Source organism: Phaenicophaeus curvirostris, chromosome 5 (assembly GCF_032191515.1).
Source record: "Phaenicophaeus curvirostris isolate KB17595 chromosome 5, BPBGC_Pcur_1.0, whole genome shotgun sequence".
In the NCBI taxonomy this organism is placed as follows: Eukaryota; Metazoa; Chordata; class Aves; order Cuculiformes; family Cuculidae; genus Phaenicophaeus; species Phaenicophaeus curvirostris.
In genome coordinates this window covers 33414662-33435397 of record NC_091396.1, presented here as the reverse complement: position 1 = coordinate 33435397, position 20736 = coordinate 33414662, and the positions used below count along the sequence as shown (strand labels likewise).

Here is a 20736-nt window from a genome sequence, read left to right as displayed (position 1 = left end):
TTACTGCTGAATTGACATTGCCTAGCTGTGCCACTGGAAGACTCTGAGAACACTTGGTGGTTTTAATCACTCTTAATGCGGTGAGTTCAAAGCATTAGGAAAGCAAAATACTGAATCCCACAACACTTTTAAGGGGTAGGCATTATGGCTACTTTGAAAACGAGGCACAAAGAATTTATTGTATAAGTAAGCAGTCACAGCTACTTAGCGTCAGAACTGGGATTAGAAAACATGCGGCTGGACTTCTGCCCCCTCCTGTTCCCTCTTGAGGATGAACTGAGGTGAGGAGTTAGTGGTAAAGTAAAAAGTCTGAACCCTTTGCTTCTCTGCAAATGTATTTAGGGACAGAAGGATGAAGGTGGAAAGGGACACGTTCATGATCATGTTTCACTTTGGTGTAATTCCTTAAGGGTCAATAAAACGAGACCTGCATTGAATCTCACTCAGTTTGGAATAAAAACTGAGTAATATTAATAAAATTTATATGAGAACTTACCTTGTCAGGCTAGTTTCTACACTGAAGTGGGTATCTAGTGTTCTGGAGGAGAAGAAAGAGACAAGTCTAAGAAGCAGCTGCAGTACAAGCAATCCATTATGTAATACTAATTTCCTACATGGAATTTTAAGGCTTGGTGTAGCAGATACAGGTTATTTAAGAAAAAAAAGTAACATTTTTGAGAAGCAATTTTTTATAAAAAAGTCAGTTATCCTTAATTAGACCCAGAGTACCCGTGACAAAAGAATGTTGTTGAATTACTACTGCTACTGCTGAAAACGCTTTCTTGTTGATACATGTTTTGTTGGTGGCAGGAAATCAGTAAATATAACTAAAGGGGTACTTGCCATGACTGGCATTCTGCCTACAGAAGCTGTACATCTGCACACCACAGTTAGCACCTGCCTAAACATGGAAGAATATTTACTGAAATTTGGGTATAATCAAGCAATTGTTGTATCTTCACACTCTGCTGTACTGCTGAGCATTCTGCTACCTTGCTCTGAAGCCCAAGCATCTTGCTCTGAATTACTTTTAGCTTTGGTTAGGAACTCTACAAATACATCCCATTCTTCCCTGAGGAAGTCTCTGCCTGGCCACTGTTCCAGCTGCAGCACGTCAATCCTATGTGAGCATCCAATACCTCCTACCCTCCTGCTCTATGTCTAGATCTGAAGATGCGCTTCCAGCATCACTTCTCACTGGAAGAAGCTATTCCGGTCATGGGGCTGCAGAAAGCCTACTGCCACACATACGTTCTCTTGACTAAAGCATAATCTACTCCTTTTCAAATTTTCTCTAAATTAAATTAATGAAATTAATTCCTAATGTTACTGTCTTTGCAATTTCTTTCCAAACTCCACAGTGAAGATTTGGTTGTGGTTTCTTGAGAGAGACTTTGGACGAAGCAGTTATAATGGAGTTCAAGGAAGATGCACAATCCTGTGAATTTTAATAGCAAGTCTAGAAAATAATATAAAAAAATGCTAGCTGCAGTCAATTATTAATCTGGAGCTGCTGCAAAAGTTCAGTTGGTTGTCCAGAAGACATTAGCTGCTTTTCTCTGATGCCTGTGTATGTAGTTTGTAGGATGCTCAGCAAATCTCAGAAGATTTGACCCAACTGTGTTCACTTGAGGTTAATTTGAAGAAGGTGCAAAAATTATTTAGCCAGGTGCCACAGCATGTTTTTATTCACCTAACATCAACTCTTTCACGTTTCTGTAGCTGTAAATATAGTGGTCAGCCCGGACAGCTGTATAAATAACATTTTTTAAAAAAATGTTTGCAAATATTTACATAAAAACTGAGGTACCAGCAACAAAGAACAGTAATGCTGGTAAGACCCAGTGTCATTTCCAGTGGAACCACTAGAGCTATTCTCAGTGATCACCAGCTTCCCAAACAAATCAATACCAAATTTTCAAAAGAAAAGGAACACCTTTGGGTTTGAATTGATTTACTTTTGCAAGAGTTTCACTGTTATCAGTCTCTTAGTTGGGTTTTCCTTAGTACTAGGGAAAGGTTTGCCAAAGCAACCGTGCAGGACTGATCCTCCCTGCAGCACAGAAGAGAGAATATACTTCAACAGTGCTGCCTTGTGCATGTATTTAAGCACTGACCTCGAAGACTGTGTTCTTATCCCAAGAGGTGAGAAGTTAGCTTGAGTATTATTTTATGGGTCCGTGATTTTGTTTGGACAATCTCAAATACTAATTTACTGTATTAGGCAAAGCCAAAGGAGGGGGTGTCATGGTGCAGTCTCAGCACAAAAATGACTCCTTGCATTTTTCTGAGTTCATTTCCCATCTTGAGTCTTATCTTTCAAAGAGGTTTCTAATGATTCATATTTCCAAGGGAAGTACACTCCAATTTAAGCAAGTTAGGTAGGAAAATAGAAATTTTTCATTTTAAAATGTGACATAAACACTGATTTTATTGGGGAAATACTGACTAACTGTATTTCATAGTGAAAGGATGTAGAAAAAGTAGGATACAGAGGCCAAGACAATGCCACTGAAATTCCAGAATACCTTGAGCCACAAGATCAGGCTTTTTTCCCCCCAAATATTGAAGAGAAGAAGCTTGGTTGATTTATGTCCCCTCCCCTCTTCTCTCCTCTGGGTATTATCAGATCAGACATGTTTGGAAAACAATCATGTGCACACTCTTTTTTTTTTTTTTTCTCTGTTTTATTATGGGCTATTTATCTGTAAATTGTGGACAATGTTTTTTCATGTGCTATTGTGAAAGAAGCACTTAGGATAATCTAACTACTAAGACTTCCTAAAATAGCTTCATAACACAATCCATCATCATCTATTCTGTATAGGTTAAATTTGCTTTTTTTAGGAAAAGTTGCTTCACAATATCTCAGTGTATAAATTGTGTTGTAGACTGTAAGTGGAAGGATGTTACAGTTTAAAACTCTCGCCATATAACTTTGCAGGTTTAGGAGACAGATTAAATATATCCAAGCAATTTTCCTTGGCATAAAAATATTGTGCTGTATCTGAGATATGTTAATGTATTACAAATCTCAAAAGCTGGATGGTCAAACTTCCACTTCCAATCTGCTCAAACTAAAAAAATTAAAATAGTCACTGGTATAGCAGAAAGATATTGCCCAGCAATCAGAGGGGTGTTCTTAGCTGTACCTGGTTCATTTTGTTTGTTGCATTTTAAGAGGGGCTGAAACTACTGATGATTTTGGAATACTGTAAGTATTTCTGGTCGCAGATAGATTACTTGCTAAATTGCAGGTTAGGCTGAAAATGGTGCAGATGCAATTCAGTGTATGAAAATGTCTAAACTATAACTTGAATATATACCTGCAGCTTGTAGTATGTATAATTTGCAGTAGTATATTCTCACTTGCTCTTTCATACATTTCTGAGCCCTGGGTTACAGGAAAGTGCAACTGATAGCGACTTGAGAGGCTGTTTGTTTGAGCAGCTGCATGTTTTGTTTTCTGGATAATTTCTACTCTTTTTTTTTTTACCAGTGTTGCAGCAGTAGAGGGTGATGGCCAAATTTTGTTCATAAGAACATTTTGAAAACACTGGGAGCAATCACCAAGGGTATGGTGTTCTCTAAATGGGCCTTAGTTGCATTAAATAATACTATCGGTGCCTAGTTTGTTCCTGCTTTCTTAATAACCTTTTCCTCATTTTATAAAAAATATTGGTATGATGGTTTGATTGTCGGGCTCTGTGCAATGTCCGTTACAACCCTAATACTCTACAGAAAAGTTAAATTGTGTTGGCAAATTGGGGGATGGAGATAGGTATCTAAATTCCCTGTTTTCCTGTACTCAAAATCTACTGACTGTTCTATACACTGAAGTAAAGCTATGTGATTATCTAAGGATAGCCATTATAGGTCAATATAAAAATCCTGTATGCATCTGAAGTATATTCAGAGAAAGGCAGCAGCTACCATAACACAGCAAGAAAAGAAAACGTCCCTGACGAGCATTGTGCAAAGCATGCTGTGATCTCCAACTTTGTAGGCTAGAAAAGATTTGCTCTGCTTCTGTGATACCGATAGAGTATGTTGAATATAAACCAATGTAAACTATGTGATGCTGTCTGGTGGCAGTGTTAGTAGCTACCTGCCTGTAAAGGTGAAATGAATAGACAAGGGGGAACAGATATTCCCATAGTCCTCTCTTGCCTGCCTAAAGGTAAACAGAAAGGCTCCAGTGCTGCAGGCTAGGCAAGGAAGGCAGGTTTTTTAGGGGATCCGAACAGCAAAGCATTGATGGGATTTCTAGCGCATCCTAAAACTGCTTTCTGCTGTTTCCATGAGGCACTGAGGAGCAGTCTGAACTAACACTGTCCTCCCTCTAAAAATGTTGGCATAGGGTCACGATGTGGGGTGAGAGGGAGCTGGGGGAGTGTTTGAAAAACTGTTCGGCAAAGCTCTACATTACAGTACCCCATTGAGCGGTTCCAGTTTGCATCCAAGAGCCAGCAAGTCTCCTGTGACCCACTGCCTCGAAGGCTTGAAGGAATTAATTGGAAGGAATCTGAAGAATTAATGGAATTAATGACATTGACACTGAGTTGTGTCTTATATACTCTACCTCTCCAGAGCTGCATGTGTATATTACTATTTGTAGTCTTTCTATTGGGCTTGTCAGAACATCAAAATCAAATAAAATGCTGGTACACTAATTATCAGCTTGAAATAGGCCATGAGCCCTAAACAGGCCTTTTTTGGGAATATTTCATTAGTTTAATTTATATTCCTATTTATATTAGTTGTTAAGAAAAAAACCCAAGTCTAGACAGGTGTAGAAAAACTGAATAAAATCAGCTCCAAATGCAGAAACAATTATGAATATGTAATTTGCTGGATAGAAATTAGATTATCCTGACATCTCTTAGACTGCTTAGGTGAGTATGATCCCTTCCAACTCTGTCCTTGAAGTCAGCACTTAGGAATGGTAGTAAAGATTTGTGGTACTGTTGGTCAGTTTGCTTAGTGTCTGAGTGTCTGTTTCTACAACAGAGGTAGCAATACTTTTATTCCATCAGACGGCAGTAAGATTTGATGTCACGGATTTCTTGTAGGTCTGGGTAAATTTGAAGTGCTGGACATAGCTGGGTAGGTGCATGGCAGAAGGTCTGAACTCAGCAAGTGAAAGGAAGGAGCCTTCAGTCTGCTTGCTGATCTGCTAATGAAAGCTAACGAGTGCAAATAAACTAAACTAGGTTTTTCATTGAGGAAAAAAGTAAGCAAAAAATTTGACAGCCTTGCAATCCTGTTAAAGACTAGGAGGTGTACTCAGCTCTTCTCTCAGCCTGGAACATGCTGGAGAAGAACCGTCCTGCACTACTTCGTTGGTTTTCCAGACAACCCAGTGTCTTCCTTCAAAACCAAGCAAATTATACCAACCCAAGGCCCTGTTGCTGAGAGCAGCATGCAGTCTAAGTGTGAACTGTGAATTCATAATTTTATTTTATTTCTTCTTTCACAGGACTATTTGACTTCTATTTGAAAACTCCGTTTTAAGAGGTAGTTTTCCTGCTTTGAGGCTGTAGCAGATCTTGGCTGTAAAAGTTGCTTGTGGATTGCAGTGTAATTTCCTGCAAGGTACTCTGCATGGGCTCAGCTGGTATCTGACCAGCCTCACACTGCGGTGCATCACTAGCTCCACACGGGAGTACGCCCAATTCAGAAAGCTGTCATTGTGCAGAGGCTGGAGGGGAGGGTGGAGGAGAGAGAAGGTTGACTGGAAACTAACGTGGAGCTCTGGGCACCTAGCAGGGTCCGAGTGTGGGTGGCAACCCCTCTGTGGGATGTCTTACACAGGTGTCTGCAAAAGGTCTGTGCAGGCTGCTGGATGTGAAGGCCTTCCAGGCGCACAAACCTTTCTTGAGGAGCTGCGCAAGGGTGCTGCAGCATGGATTTTGAAGGTTACGTTTGTGTTGGCTGCATTCCTTGTTCGCAGAGGAGGAGAGACTCAAGACCTCAGGCTGTTGCTGGGTGGTAGCTATTTCAACTTGAAGTCATGTAGCTGCCTGAGAACAGCATGCTTTTGTTTTGTTTCTTTATTTCCTCTGGTTGAAGTTTTATTAATTCATTGTGATTATTTTTAAAGCAGTTGGCAGAGATGTGAATAGATGCTTTACTTCTCCAGAAGACTTATGGAATGGAATTGCATAACTTTGTACTTTTCCTATGCAAAGTAGAATAAATTGGATGCAAGTACAGTGGCCAGTCTCTGAAAGATCCCTTGGTTTCTTCCAGCTCCTATTTATACCCAGTGAAATCCAGTGACTGTAAAATGACCTCTGCTGCTATGAATTGCCTCACTGAGGGAATAAAAAAGGAGATGCTTGGGTAGAGTTACTGTGGCAAAGCAGGGGCTCAAGTCCTGTCCTAGGAGCTCTAATAAGGTTGCAGCTAGCAGCAATGTGTCCTTGCTACCTTCAAACTTTTTTCCCTTCTATGTACTGAAAAGGCACCAAAGAGGCACTTTTAGTGGCAATCTGTATTGGTAATATGTGAGCCTTCCAGAGAATCATTACTTTCTTGTTTCTATACTATTAGACTGTTTAATTTCCCCCTTTTTTTATCCTGGATGTGATGAAAATAGGTACAGCTGAAAACAGGCATGGATAAAATTCCTCTGAAGTAGGGCCAACACTTGTTGCTAGATTGCTCATCGGATTTGGAAATGTTTCTTAATAGGTTTCCGGTGGTTTTTCTGTGTATATATCTGGTTTTTAGGGAATTGTGCCAAATTTTGGTGACATTGGTTGAGAATGTGAATTCTTGCAGTGCTTCACCAAGAGGCCTCTTCTTTACCTATAAGTCAGTCTAGCTGCTGTGCCGTTTCTTCTGAAAACATCCATCCGCTTCCCTCTTAAAATGAGCATCACTGTTGCAGCCTGTGCCTGTCATATATAAAAAAGATGACTGTAACAGCTAAGTTTTACTTTCAACTGATTTAGACTAGCAACAGTTGTTAAAAGTGGGCACCTGTCTATTGCTTATGCTTGCTGTGAACGAGCTGTGTGTTTTCTTTGTTAGCTACAACAATTTTAGTACAACATGGAAAATTGCTTTTAATTATCTTTGTTAGTTAGGCCTTGATTAAACATTAGAAGTGGTGTTTGACTTTGAACATGGGAGTTCATTTTATTATAAGGATTTTTGCCTGTAATGGCTGGGCTCTGTAGAGTACTTGAAATTATTTTCATTCCTCCTTGCAGAAACTTGAGCTGCTGGGGCTGACGGCCACTCAGCTTGGGAGGATGAGACACCTACTGGAACAAGTACTGGGTGGGTGTGGTGACTTGCTTGGATCGGAGATAATAAACTGTTGGGTTTTCTCTTCTGTATTTGGTTTGCATGAGTCAAAATAGTTTGCATTTTCTAAGAATGAAGATATGTGTATTTATTTAATCTCCTATCATAGTAATAGTTGTGATATAAACATGTTTGGTTTGGTCCTGGAGCCCAGAACTGTTTTGAGTGTGCAGAGGCTTTTCACCAGAGAAACTCGCTGTCCTGCAAGGTGAGCCCCTGTGGAGCGTTGCTGCAGTAGCCAGCTTCCAGTGCTCAGTAGCTGTGGGCACTTGAAATTCTCTCTTTGGAACTCTTATGTTGTTTAAGAGCTCTCAGTATTGCAGTTCAGACTTTTCCACTTTCTGCCTGTAACTCCCTGATTTTAGTGAAGGGGCTCAGTTTTAAGGATTTTTTCTTCTTTGTGAATATTAGGTACAAGTTCTGCTGGGGTCTTTGACATCTTTTAACAGCTTTTATGGCAAATGGCTACTGGTGCTGCAGAAACTCTCCCTGAAGAAGCAGGAGTTGAAGAAAACCTAATTCAGTGCATAGCTTAGGTGAAGATCACAAATACGCTGCTACTATGACAGACTGTGATAATTTAGAGTTCTTCCTTCAGCTCCTCTAGGAGCTGTAATGGTTTCCAAAGAGAAGGTTGCGGTTCCTGCAGCTGTTTGAAGCATGCTGCTTCTCCCCATTTTTTTTCACTGTTCCCTTTTTCTTTTTCCAGGATTTCTGCCTTCCCCATCTGGCTTTGGTATTGCTTCGTGAGCTTCCCTATTGCAAGTGCCTTGACAATAGTCACCATTGTTTCGACCTGTTACTGACTGCTTGAATGCTTCATTAAAAGCTCTGGCTTCAGGGAAGGGCAGAGATGCCTTCTCAGCGCCCAGCATGACAAGTGGCTGGGCATCAGTAAAATTACTTTTCCTTCTCCTCTGGCACCCTGAGTCAGCATCCCGGCCCTGCTGACAGTCATTTGGACTTGGTGCTCTCCAGCAACATTGCTTGAATCCAGTGAAAACCACAAAATACATGGACTAATAAGGGTGGAATAATTTGGGATTCTTGCAAATGTCCTTGTGCTTGCTCTCTCTGCTCAATAGGAAGCTTTTAATAAGAGTTTTCCTAAATAGTGTTGCATGAGAAATGGGGATTTCTGCTCTGTTCTTTTAACAAACAGCCATTTCATGACAGCATGGGGGCACGTTCTTCTTGGTACATTTCAGAAGACTTTATACCTTTGCTGGTTACTGATTAATAGTTCTGTGCTGAGCTCCCTTTAATTTTGCAATAAACTAACAAGGAGGCTGAGACCACAAGTTTACAGAAAATGACTTATTTACTCAATTGGATTTACAAGGATGACAAAGTCAGATTTAGTAGTTTCAGTGCGGTCCTAGGAAGGGCCAGAGACTATTTGAAAAGTTGTACTGTATAAATAACCAAACAAAAACTAGTTTGCTTTTTCTTCCTTGTAAAGCAGTCGTACTTCAGTTCTTAGGCCAACTGTCTCCCAGGACCTGCAGGGGCTTTTCATCTGCAGGAACTGTGCTGTTCCCAGCAAGTGAGGGTGCTTGGAGTTCAGGCACCTTAAATAAGTATTTTTACTTTCCTAATGTGCTTCCAGAAAACTGGCATCTGCTGAAGTAATTTCAGTGGAAGAAAATTCTATTTTCATAAAAACATGTAAAGATTTTGAGAGAATATAAACAGTGGGGTTGACTTCTGGATTAATCTTGGAAGTAGCAATGACCTGTCCAGAACTTTAACACTATTTTCATTGGCAATTTCTTGTTTCCATTTTTTTTCCCAGGTATCAACATGTATAAAAATTGAGGAAGTGGTCAGAACAGTAGGTGGTTTTTTTAAGGTGTCTAAAATGAGGAACTCGAAAATGTGTTCCCACTGTCTCCTTGCTTTTATCTCCAGATTTTTGACCTGTAAGGAAAAGGATTCTTCTTGCTGTCATAACGCTTTTAATGATTAGAAGGAGCTATTTTATAATCTAAATTTGCTATGCTGAAGTAAAAATCTTCATTAGATTGGGAAATTGCGTGGTCAGTCAGTTGTGTGGTATTTTAAATAGCAGACTTTTTCCCAGAAATGTTTTTTAAATTTGAATCTGAGTGAGTTTCTACGGTGTTTGTAATTCTGTCAGAATTGGAAAGCTGAGGACTGTAAATTTTCACTTGTTAAATAGCTAACTTAACCAGTTGCGACTGAATAAGCTGAAAGTTTAAAGGCAGTGGTTCACTGAACTCCCTAGGAGACTGTGTGGGGCAAGTTTCCAATGTAACTTAGCTGTCTAGCTGATTCTTTTCATTTTTTTTTTCCCCTTTTCCTTTAACAGTGGAGGATGTTTTTCATTCATGCATAGTCACCGGCTGAAGAAGCCCTATACTCTTCAGTCATCACAAGGTAGAAACAGAAAACAATAACATAACATCCTTACCTGCTGCACGTGTCAGGACATGGTTGTGTGTGGAGAGCTATAATGTGTTTTGTGACTCTTCCTGCCTTAGTGGCAATGAAAGTACCTCTAGTAAGGAAATAGCTTTTTTATATTTGTTGATGGTGGAAGTAAGAGCTCCTCTGCAAATATTGGGTAATGTATAAAATACACCGTATTTTAAAATAGTATGTATTTTGATATTATAACATTAAAATATCACTTAGCAACATTCTCATTGTTGAGGGTTCTGCTCTTAAATGGAAGCTATTCTTGGCTGGCAGTGATGTCCACTATCTGACAAAAGGAACCACAACAGAGGCAACTTTTCCATACCTACTTAGACTGAGGACTTGGCAGGTCTCCTGTACTAAACAGACTAAATCTAATCTGTACTTTAATGGCAAAACTCCAGTGAAAAGCTGAGGAACTGCTATTGCTAATCCAGTGCAAGGCACTCTTTCTAACAAGTCTGCTTAGACTTGTGACCCCAGCCTGTTTCCAGGCACTGTCCAGCAGTGAGAGGTGGTTTCTTTCTGGTGTGGCGCCTAGCAGACCAAAAGGAAGTACTTTTAAGCTTCTTCATAACGTTGATGATTTGTAACATATGAGATGATTAAGATCACAACAAGGACTATAATTTGTGCCCACTTGTATGAATGAATGCATGATTCAGCTGATTCTGTCCATGCACCAATGTGATTACTCATCAGGAATTCATGCAGTTGTTTCACTCTATCCCTTCTTTGTCTACCTGTATGCTGTCTCCAAATTACACTCAGGCTTAGCTGTTCTCTCAGACACATCGTTGCAACTTTCTGAATATGCTGAACCATTTCAAAGGATAGCAGAACGATGCCTAAGTCTGTCAGTCAGGTTGGTAAGGGAGACTTTGAGGAGAAGTTAATCTATTCTTTAGAAATGACACTGGTTTCGAGTAGTTTCACCATTCAGGGCTTCACGTTGAACGTGGAGGACTGGGAACTGGTGAAAAAGTAGGATCTTGTTTCAGTGGCACCATTAGCTGTTGATGTATTTGTTACCATAATTTTACTTTAGGAAAAAAACAAAAGAAATCTTAGTATTCCCCACTAAGGGGAGTTTTGAAGGTAGGTGTATGTACTCAGAGGAGTTCTCTAAACCTGAGCACCTTAACATTTTTCTTCAGAACTGGAGCTGAGTAAGGGCTAGCTTTTTTCCTTTTTTTAGCAACCTGTAGCTTGTTTGAGGCACTGAGAGCGTGGAGCACTCTGCACACTGGCAGACTAAGGTTCAAGCTGTATAATAGCAGGTGCACAAAGATCAATGTTAGTTGTTTGATAGTAGGAGTACCTGTACCCAATAGAAGAATTTTGCAGTAAGTGAAGCTGCAGAAGTGTGACAGGGAATTCGATGTCAAATCCAGCGTTTAGCTAACAGCCTCATGGCTTGTACTTACGGGAGAACCAAATCTCTGTGTAGGCTCTGCAGGCCTGCAGAAATGAATGGTAATTTTTAGTTAATTCCAAAATAAGCATTCTGTATATGCACATGGCTTGTCTCAGAGGAGTGTGCTTATTCAAGATAGTATTTAAACATGTATTCAAGCAAATGTTTAGCTATCAGTGAATTCATGGAATTAAGAAAGCACCTAATTCCCATCCTCAGCAAGGTAGAGAGGAACATTTATGTGGGTAAGACTCTGTCTTTATAAACTGACTTTTTAAACAGTATAATAGGGTGTCTAGGATATTAGTATTGAGTAGTTATTGAAGGACACATTAGAAATGGAAGGCATAGCTTTGAGAGTAAAGCAAACTTTGAGAGGCATAGCTTGAGTAAAGCATAAGATGAAGAATTACAGTCCTACAGTGAACAATCTGTGAAGTTCCTGGTTAAAAAGGTGGCAAAGAAAGCTGAAAGATTAAAAAAACGCAGTTGCATTATTCTTGATGTTAATTTTTCTTTTGATTTTTGAAGCCTTTAAAGTTAGTTTCCTTTGAAGGAGAGCAGTATGAAATATGGTATGCTTAGGTCTTTGTTTCAATTTTAAGAAGATCCTTAAACATGGTAGCTTTACTTTAAAATGTGGTGTATAAATAATAAAATATGTGATGGCATTGTATAAAGAGTACCTTGGCACAAGTCTGGGATGACTGCATTGCTTACAGGGCTTTTGACACTTGTGAATGTGATCATTGCAGAAGTGTGCCAATGAAAACTTCATACCCCACCAGTATGTGTGTGTGGAGAAGTTTGTTAGTGTGTTCTGTTTTGGAACATTTTCTAGTACTGGACTGAGGAGAAGCTTTAGTGTTGTGCCATATTGTTGGTGTGTCTTATGCCTAATTGCCAGAAGAGCCTCAGTGGATGAATGAGGCTGTGGGGTTTGTGACACTGTGAAAACTAAGTGAAAACAGTGTTAAGAAGGAAAGGTCTCACATCCTATTCCTTATCCCTCCTGGCTCTTGGCTGCTGTCTGCTTTTGTTTGCCTTGAACCAGTTTTGATGTTCACTCTATCACAAGGACGAATTGGCCCCCTAAAATGGAAGATAAGTACCCTGGAAAGAAGGAAGGCAAAAAGTGACTTCTTTTGTTCTTTGTTATTAGATTGAATCCTACCTTGTAATCTGATGAACAGGATGGCCAGCAGCGGCTGCAAGGTGTTTTTTGTGCCAGATGCTTTCCTGTCTGCTCTGGGTGCTTATAGGGGTAAGCAGGAGCTCTGGAGGCAGTAACAGAGCGCTGTGATATGGTTCTTGTGTGGTTGCTGTTGGCAGTATTGTAGGTTGTACCTTAAGAACCTTAACCTAGGTGTAAGACCAATACAATCTACCATGTCTGTGTTCACTGCAGTCGTCATAAATGTCTAGTCTCAAAATGTGCAACTTACGGTTAAGCTGGGCAGGGCAGCAGGAGCCACCTGAAGTTTGTCCAGAGTGTGCAGTCAGTAGCAGAAAAGCATGAGGGATATCACTATGGGGCTCGGAAGGTTTCCTGTTGAGTAGGTGAAGATTTGGCTTACAAACTTTTCAATTTAGTCCTGTTGGTACAGTCTGTAAAACGCTCAGGCACCACTGTGCCTGTTTACAAGCACAGAGGTGGGTAGGCTGATGTGAGCAGGGAGGAAGAGTTGTGGTCTTCGTAAAGGTCACAGACTCCATCACATTGTTGGTAGCTCATGTCATGCTGCCTGAAGAAGATGCAATGTCCTGCAGCACCACCACTGCGGTTACGACTCTGTGATCTGGTACAGCTTATGTGGGATCTTGAAATAGAAAAAAAGAAAATGGAGAGTTTGTCATCTCGTCTTACTGAAACTGTTAGAAAGCAGGAGGAAGTCATGATCAAAGGGAGGGAAGAGCAGTGGAGGGAAGAGCCGAAAAACTCCTCTTCCTTTTAGCAATGGCAAGCTGTTAATTTACTCCAGTAGCATCATGAAACTGTATCCAGAGAGTACTGTGTAGGCTTTCTTTCTCCTTCTCCCTGTGTCAAATACAGCTGAAGACAGATCACTAGTTTCAAAGAGAGTTTGTTTGGAATGGAGACTGTGCTCAGTGCAAGTAACAGGATCATTCTGTTTCTTTTTTTTTTTAAAAAGTAATTTCTTAAGTTTTTGTCAGTCTGCAAAATGGAGACCAGTTGTATTTGTGGGAACTGTGGCTGCTTAGAGTTCCAAAGCATTAGGAGATAATGGTGTTTATAACTATGCTCTTCATTTGATGGTGGTTGCAGTGTTTGCCCTAATGCTTTCTTGTTATTAGAAAATGAATGTTTTCAAAGGTGCAAGAAACCGTTCATCTCTTGCAAGCCAGCCCAGCTCATACTGTCAGGGAGGAACATTGTGTGGATACCACAAGTCTGTTGTTTATTAGAATCTTGTGATCCTGAAAAATCCTCTTGTGTAGAGATGGCTCTGTGAAATCTGGTACTCTTCTGCTTCAGATCAGTAGGGGTGTATCCTTACTGCACCTTTCTCCGTTGCACTCTTTTGACCCAAGCAAGAAAGGCTATAAGTTGTATGGAAATTACTAGGAAAACATATTTTGCTATTTGCCTGTGAAGAAAATGATGCTTTTTGTAAGGAGCATCAAGTTGTTCATTGAAGAACTAAGCTCTTCAGAACTGTGGTTTAATTTTAGGTGACTGTATGTATGAACATACTGTAGTTTAGTATTTCATCTTTTTAACAATATCCTTTTCCCTGCACTTCTTGCAATTACCTCTTTCATTTTCTGCAGGTAGTTCAAAATTTGCTGTGTGTTGAATTTGCAGAAGGGCAGAATAGAGAGTTGCTTGGATGTTATGCTTGAAGAATTCAAGTCCTTGCCTGGGCTGCTCTCTGCCTTCCAGTAGCTATAAAAATTCATCTCCCTTCCCCCTCTCCCTGTCTGTTTGCAGGTTATCGTGACGAATCAGATTACCACATCGTTGAGCAATCGCATTTCCATCCAGGCAGACCTGGTGTCTCCAGCTGATGATTTGTCCCTGTCTGAAGGTAAGAGAGCCCTTCTATCAAAACCGAAACTCTACGCTGACACAAATCCACACTGTAACTTGCAGTCTTCTCGTGATATAAGAGGTCTGTGAGAGATGGGTTATCAAGCCTAACATAAAACAGGGGAAAAAACTATTTTTCAGTTTGCTTTGAAAGTCCATTTATAAAAAAATAGAAAGTAAATTTATTAACTAAAACTATTTGACACCTTCTAAGGGCTGGGAATGAATATTGAAGCCATGTTCAGTTCTATAACATGTTTCTTGGCATTGTATTTTCATATGCATTTAGAGCATTGTTTTCTCAGTCTTCTGAAGCTGTTGCTACAGTCAATACACAGGCTAGGCTACACATCTGACTTATCTAAAGATTATCTGCGATTCTGAAGACAAGCAGCCAGTTACAAATGAAGGAGAGCAACTACTCAGTTCTGTTCCTTGCATTAATGCTTGTCTGGTTTTCAAGTACGTTGCCTTAAACTGTGCTCTCAATATTGTGTGAAGGGAATATGAGGTTTTGTGTGATGTCCTATACTATTGTACATCTTCATGTTTCTTTTTACTGCACAAAATTAGAGACAAGCACACATTTCAGGTGTAATAAGGAGTACTTATTGTGCCAAGAAGAAAAGATAATTCTGAATGAAAGTTTCAAAGTAATATAATAATTTCAGCTTTCCCCACTTGCAAGGAATATTCAGAGTACCCTCAATCAGGGGCAGATGCAGAGGCGTTTCAACTGAGAGTTCAGTTAATGCATAGACCCAAATGTATGATAATAAGCAGTTCTCATGTTTCCTGCAAAGGCATGATAGTTGTATGTAGACTTCCTACTTTGTATAATACGGGTGTTTCCCCTCTTTCTCGCCTTGTTGCACTTTCTGGTGGTTCTGGTCAGCTTATCTTTGTTCTGGCTGATGAAAAAGCAGTCCTCTCAAGCTTCTCTGACTTAGCACAAGAACAGCTTGCTGGCCAAATGGACAAAGCAGTGGTTAACATTGACATTATTTCTGCAGCTTATTTCAGTGAACGAGAGGAAGAGGCTGAAAAAATACTAAACACAGATTGTCAATGATAGCAGATAACTTCGGTGTAATGACTTGGCACTGAGTGATGTGTTTACTTCATAATTTTGTCAATAAGAGCTTGGGCAAAGCACAGCCCATTAAATAATTTTGGAATTGCACTTGTGGCTTATGTTGGCTCCATCCTTTGCCAAAGTATCTCTGAAGTTCATTGCTTGAATGTTGCTCCCTACCTCTGTTAGAAAGAGTTGAGATTTGGTAACTAGATTTGGAAGAGGAAGGCATAATTTTTCATCTTTATGATTTCCTTCTTGGCACAAAGTTGTTGCATGTTGTCTCATTGAATGCTCTTGATTGCAGTACTTGTGCTTTTTCTTGTCCTTTAGAATGATTGTGTGTGAGCTTCCTCTGGAAAGAAAGACATAGCTGATGCTGACGTGGAAGTAATAACAAAATATATTCTCACACATATTTTGCTCTTGTGGTTAAAATATTTGACGCATCTTTGGAAAAAGCATGGAATAGTTGTAATCTTTCAAAATTTTCCTGCTAATATGAAATATTCTCAGTGCTGTGTATAGTTCAATAGTATTCTGAAATCGGGACCACATAAGAAATGGTGTGATGATTTTTGTAGCAGTTACAGCTTATTAATGAAGCTATCGTCTTGTGTCTAAACTGTCTACCGCTATTTTTTTTTCACCTTTTATCTCAAGAATGAGTTAAAATGTCTTGGTGCTCTGTGTGTGTGTTGTTTTCCCTTTTTTCTCTCATTCATTTTATTTAATTAAGGATCTGAAATGGTAAAATGTGCCAATGTGACACTTGCTGAAAATGGAAACCTTTGTTTAGCTTTGGAATGACAGCAGCAGAGACTGTAGCAGTGCAAGCAGCTTCAGTAATTAAAGTTCTGTCAAGGGATGCAGGAGTGATAGACTTTCCCTCTCTCCCTTCCTTCCCTCTTCTGTAAACCAGCATTGACAGATGTGGCATTTACATCCTGTGTTGTATAATGGGAGAGCACAAGGCATCACCACGCTACCTGGTTGTCACCTGCTTTTCTGATCCATTGTATGTCTGCTGCTGAATTTCCAGTTTGCTTCAATTTTAAACTGTGCTGCCTACCTGTGAGAAAAAGTGAAATTTCTGACCCACTCAGAATTTGATTTCCATGCTTATGTTGCTATAAAAATAGACTACTGTGGCTAGTGTTTTTCTTGTTTAACATTGACATTTTGACTTGTCCTGAGAAAGTCCCTTCTATTTTATTGCATATTATCTCTTGAACAACCCGAAAGTACCGATACTTTAATCTTCTGAAAATCTTGGATACTTAGGAATCCTTAATGAATTGGTCTTCCAGGATTTGTGTGATAGTCATAATACTTATTCCTACTGTACAACTGTGGAACTTGCAGGACAGAGTAGTTAAATGAGTAGCCCAAGGAAACAAAATGGGTGTGGTGCAGAGGCAGGAATAGAGGCCAGATCTATGACTGGATTTTTACCTCTTTCTCCCTTTTCATTCATCACCAGCTAAAGCTGAGTTTGAACCGATGACCCAGATGTGAAAGGATTCATAACACATTATTAATCCTGTAATGAACTCGGACCCCTTGGTTCATATATATCTAGTGTGTTGTTTTAATTGTATCTGAAATCAGAGTCCCATCGCTATAAATAGTTTGATAAAAGAATAACAATTTTAAACTGAATATGTTATTAGAAAGAACTTTAATGTTACAATGGCTTTTGCTTTTGATTGTGCTTTAGAAGGGAATCACTTGGGTTATGTGTTAGATTAGGCAAGAAACCAAAGAAGCTGTTCATCTGATGTGTGACAAAGTTAATCTGATGAACAAGCTAAAAGGACATTGTCAAGCTGGTTTGGGCTTAGAGCTTGTCATCCCCAAAATTGTACACTAGTGCATGAAAACTTGTGTCCTACAATGTTAGATTTCTATGAATACTTTAAAGGCTTTATGAAAACAGCGCTGACTGTAAAATCCCACTACTTAGGTAGCACAGTAAGAACCATTGAACTGTGTGTATTGGTAGTTCTTGTAGGAAATGGTTTATGTCCAACTAAATTGCTAGACATTGCGTGCTTCTGCTTCAAGACAGAAAGCAAAACACTTAGTTTGCTACAAATTAAGGTAATGAATAAAATACAAAAATGTCTGTGCCTCTGGCTTAGTCCTTGCATTCATTTGGCCTTTACATATTTGCCAGATTATCATCTGAAGGAGTTCAATAAGACTACTGATACTTTTCTACAGCTCTAAGATTCTCAGGCACATAAAGGCTGTCACTTCTTCCCTAGCAAGCAAACTCCAGTTTTATTTGTAGCCATACTGTTCTTATATGGTTTTCTTGCAAACCCTATCACTGTAGTGGGTAGACCGAAGCATGTTGTGAATAGGTTTCAGTTTCATCCTCACTTTATGGAATAGCCTCTGTTTAACTGTTCCGGTCAAAGACAACTTTGAGAAGCCTTAAGTTTATTTCAGATTGCAGAGATGGTCAGACGAACCCAGGACTATCCCCAGGCTTCAAAATGTGTTCTGAAGAATTAATATTTTGTTATTTAAATGTGTAAAAAGTACGCCTTACCCCAATTAAAATAATCTCATTAATAAAAAGAAAAGGATTTAAGCTGCATTAGGCTGAGTGAACAGTAGAAATTGAGTGCAAATGTCCACAAGAAAATATTTTGTGTGACTGTTAATGGATGTCTTTAAAAAAGCTATCTGTGGCTGTGACTCTACTCTTTTTGTTACTTTTGCAAAGTTCATATGATAGGATTTTACCTAAAATAGGAGATTGTTGAGAATTAATTCCAGGCCTGTGTGTCTGGGCGCTGAGTGGAAGGTGAAATCTGTGTGTTTCACAAGTGTTAGTTTTGGAAAACTTGTGTTAAGCACTCTTAAGCAAATCATACTGTGCTGCAGAGAGGTTGGGCAGCATGCCTTACTTAAGGTCCCTGCTAGTCTACCACTGCCTGTCCTATTAATATATCTGCCAGTTGCAGCTCTAACTTCCTCTCAAAGACGTCAAAGCAAAACTCCGTCTTTCTTGGAAGAAGCTCAGGGTTGTGTTGCTATGAACAAGAACATCATCCGCCTTCAAGTGTGCACAAAGCATCAGGGAAAAAAAGGAACGCTGTCTTAAGCATCTTCAGTCTCAGCTAGCACTTTAAAATATTTGTTTGGAAAAGTCAGAATTATTTTGTGTTTAAAATAGTCTATAAACTTGTACTAGCTCTTCGGAGGCCAGCGTTCAGTGTTCTGCCATTTGTGTCCATCAAGCAGTTTGTCATGGCATTATATATTTTTAGTGCACACTGTGAGCAATGAGTTTAGTCTGACCTTTTCATCTTTGTTGCCATGATCTTGAATTCTTTTAAGCTGTTGAGAAGAAGTAGGCTTTCGTGTTGTGGAGACTGGAGAAAACTAAGCTACCATAATATCTCCACCCACAGGATTTTCCTACTTTACTTTAGGAGTAGAAGATAAAGCTGGAATATTTGGCTTCTCTTATTTGCTTTGCCCTTTATCTATGGTTAAATTATTTTATTCTTCAGGCCTCAGTTTTATTTTGCAACTTTTTTTTCTTTCTTAATAGCCCGGTGGGCAAAATAATGAGTTGACCTGCTGCTCACCCCAGAGTAAGACTAGTTCTGTAGTTTATTACCTCCCTCCCTTCAAATTCCAGTTTTCAGCCCTGGTGCAGAATAGAGAGAACCCTGAAGGAATTAACGCAAGAACTGAGGGGAGCCCTGACATCAGAGGTTGGGTTTGGTTTGTTTGTTTGATTTATGTATATATATACACTTGTGCTTAAGGTTGGATCTGCAGGTGACAGTAAAAGTAAAGAATTCTATGAGAACACAAACATACCTGTTTTGCAGATGCTGAACTTATGAATGAAGCAGCTGTTAAACTAAGTTTTAAAAATACTTCTTCTGTGTTATTTTAAAGCTCATGCAGAATAATGCTTGTCCTAGTGAAATGCTCCGGCATTATATGAATTTAAATAGTTTAGGAAGTATCGTAATACTTTGGTGTGTTTTAGGCCTTTAGTATTTTAGCTGAACGCTCTGTAAACCTATTACAGGCTGGTTTACACAGTTATGTTTGAAAGAGGAGGTGGTTTGTCGTGGATCACTAAAACAGTGGTTAATTACAACAGTTGTTTAAATAGCACAGTTCCTAAATTAATATCCCATCATATTTTTTTATCAATCCACTCTGACTTTCTGAGACCCAAATATTTGGGAATAGTTACTAAAACTTTTTTTTTTTAATACTGTTATGGAATAATCTGCATGGAGATTACTAGACTGGTTTATGAAAACTAAGATCCATATTGCATGGTGTAAGAAGGATCTTTTGAGTGACACCTTATGTAGACCTATGAAGGCTGGTGGATTTTAGATGTTCAAGAAGGCAATGAGCCAGGTTTAGAAGTTGAATTCCAATAATTAGTTCGTGTCTGTGCATGCTCAAGAGTACTTTTCCCAGCTGAGACTGGTGTGCAGCTGTGAACTCTGAAGGCAAAGACATATCCCTGAGAAGGTAATGGATTTCTCTTCTTGTTTTATGGCTTATCAAGACAGTGAAGTGCTGCACTGTATCTTTTACCCTCTACAGTCATGAGGATACAAGGAATTGTGGTAAGGTTTGCCTCTGTTTTTGTTTTTATATGAATTGCCACTTCTCACTTGATGGTTTGGTTGTGCCACTAATGCCCAAGGCTGACTACTTGCCCATGATGGGACAGGAGAGCTCAGTGAGTCCATCAGCCACAGGATTCTACCGCCAAGTCCGAGGCCTGACTGTCTCTGACTTTAGTGCAGGAGCTGGTAGAGTCTCCTGACTCCCTGGTTGATGTGAGCTGTAATGGAGCAGCTGGAGTTGTTTCTTTCTAATTCTTTATTTTGCTGCTGGACTTCCTGTCTCAGCTGTTATTTTAAGAAACTACCCCAGCATAGACCCTTTAATCCCCTTCCCCAGCCAACAGTGCTGTGGGAAGCCTTTTGTTCTTTCAGTCTGATCTGTCCTTGAGTTACTTCTACAGTTTCAGACCCTTCATGAAAAAGATTGTTAGGCCCACATACACTGAAAGCTGAGAAAGGATCTCATCTTCTTTTTTAACCTGCTGGAAGTTAGGATAGTATGTAGTATGTGTGCTTCAGGATTGGTAAGCAGTGGGCACTAAAACTAGGAGTGACTTACATAAAACTCAATAATATATGTTGGAAGGAAAAATGAGCTTACTTGAAGCAGAATTTCATTCTTGTGCTTGCACTGTGTTTGTGTTTCTGGTAACTCTGTGCTTCTTGCAGTAGTGGACTCAGCACCCCAGTGCTCTAGTGGAAGGAAAAAAGCCCTTTTGGCTGTTGAGAATGCCTGGAGGAAGTGCACTGTCATTACAGGGCCTGCAACAAACGATATTAACCATTAGAGGAAATGATATTGTGATTG

General features: G+C 39.6%; 1 protein-coding gene across 6 annotated transcripts in view; it reads left to right on the top strand.

The window, feature by feature from the left end:
* RAD51B (RAD51 paralog B) overlaps positions 1-20736 on the top strand; it is a 447787-nt gene that overhangs the window by 209968 nt on the left and 217083 nt on the right. For all 6 annotated transcript variants that reach the window (XM_069858280.1, XM_069858279.1, XM_069858278.1 and 3 more), the window contains one exon: positions 14130-14226. In XM_069858280.1, coding sequence (XP_069714381.1) covers positions 14130-14226 — 97 coding nt within the window. The remainder of the gene's footprint in view (positions 1-14129; positions 14227-20736) is intronic.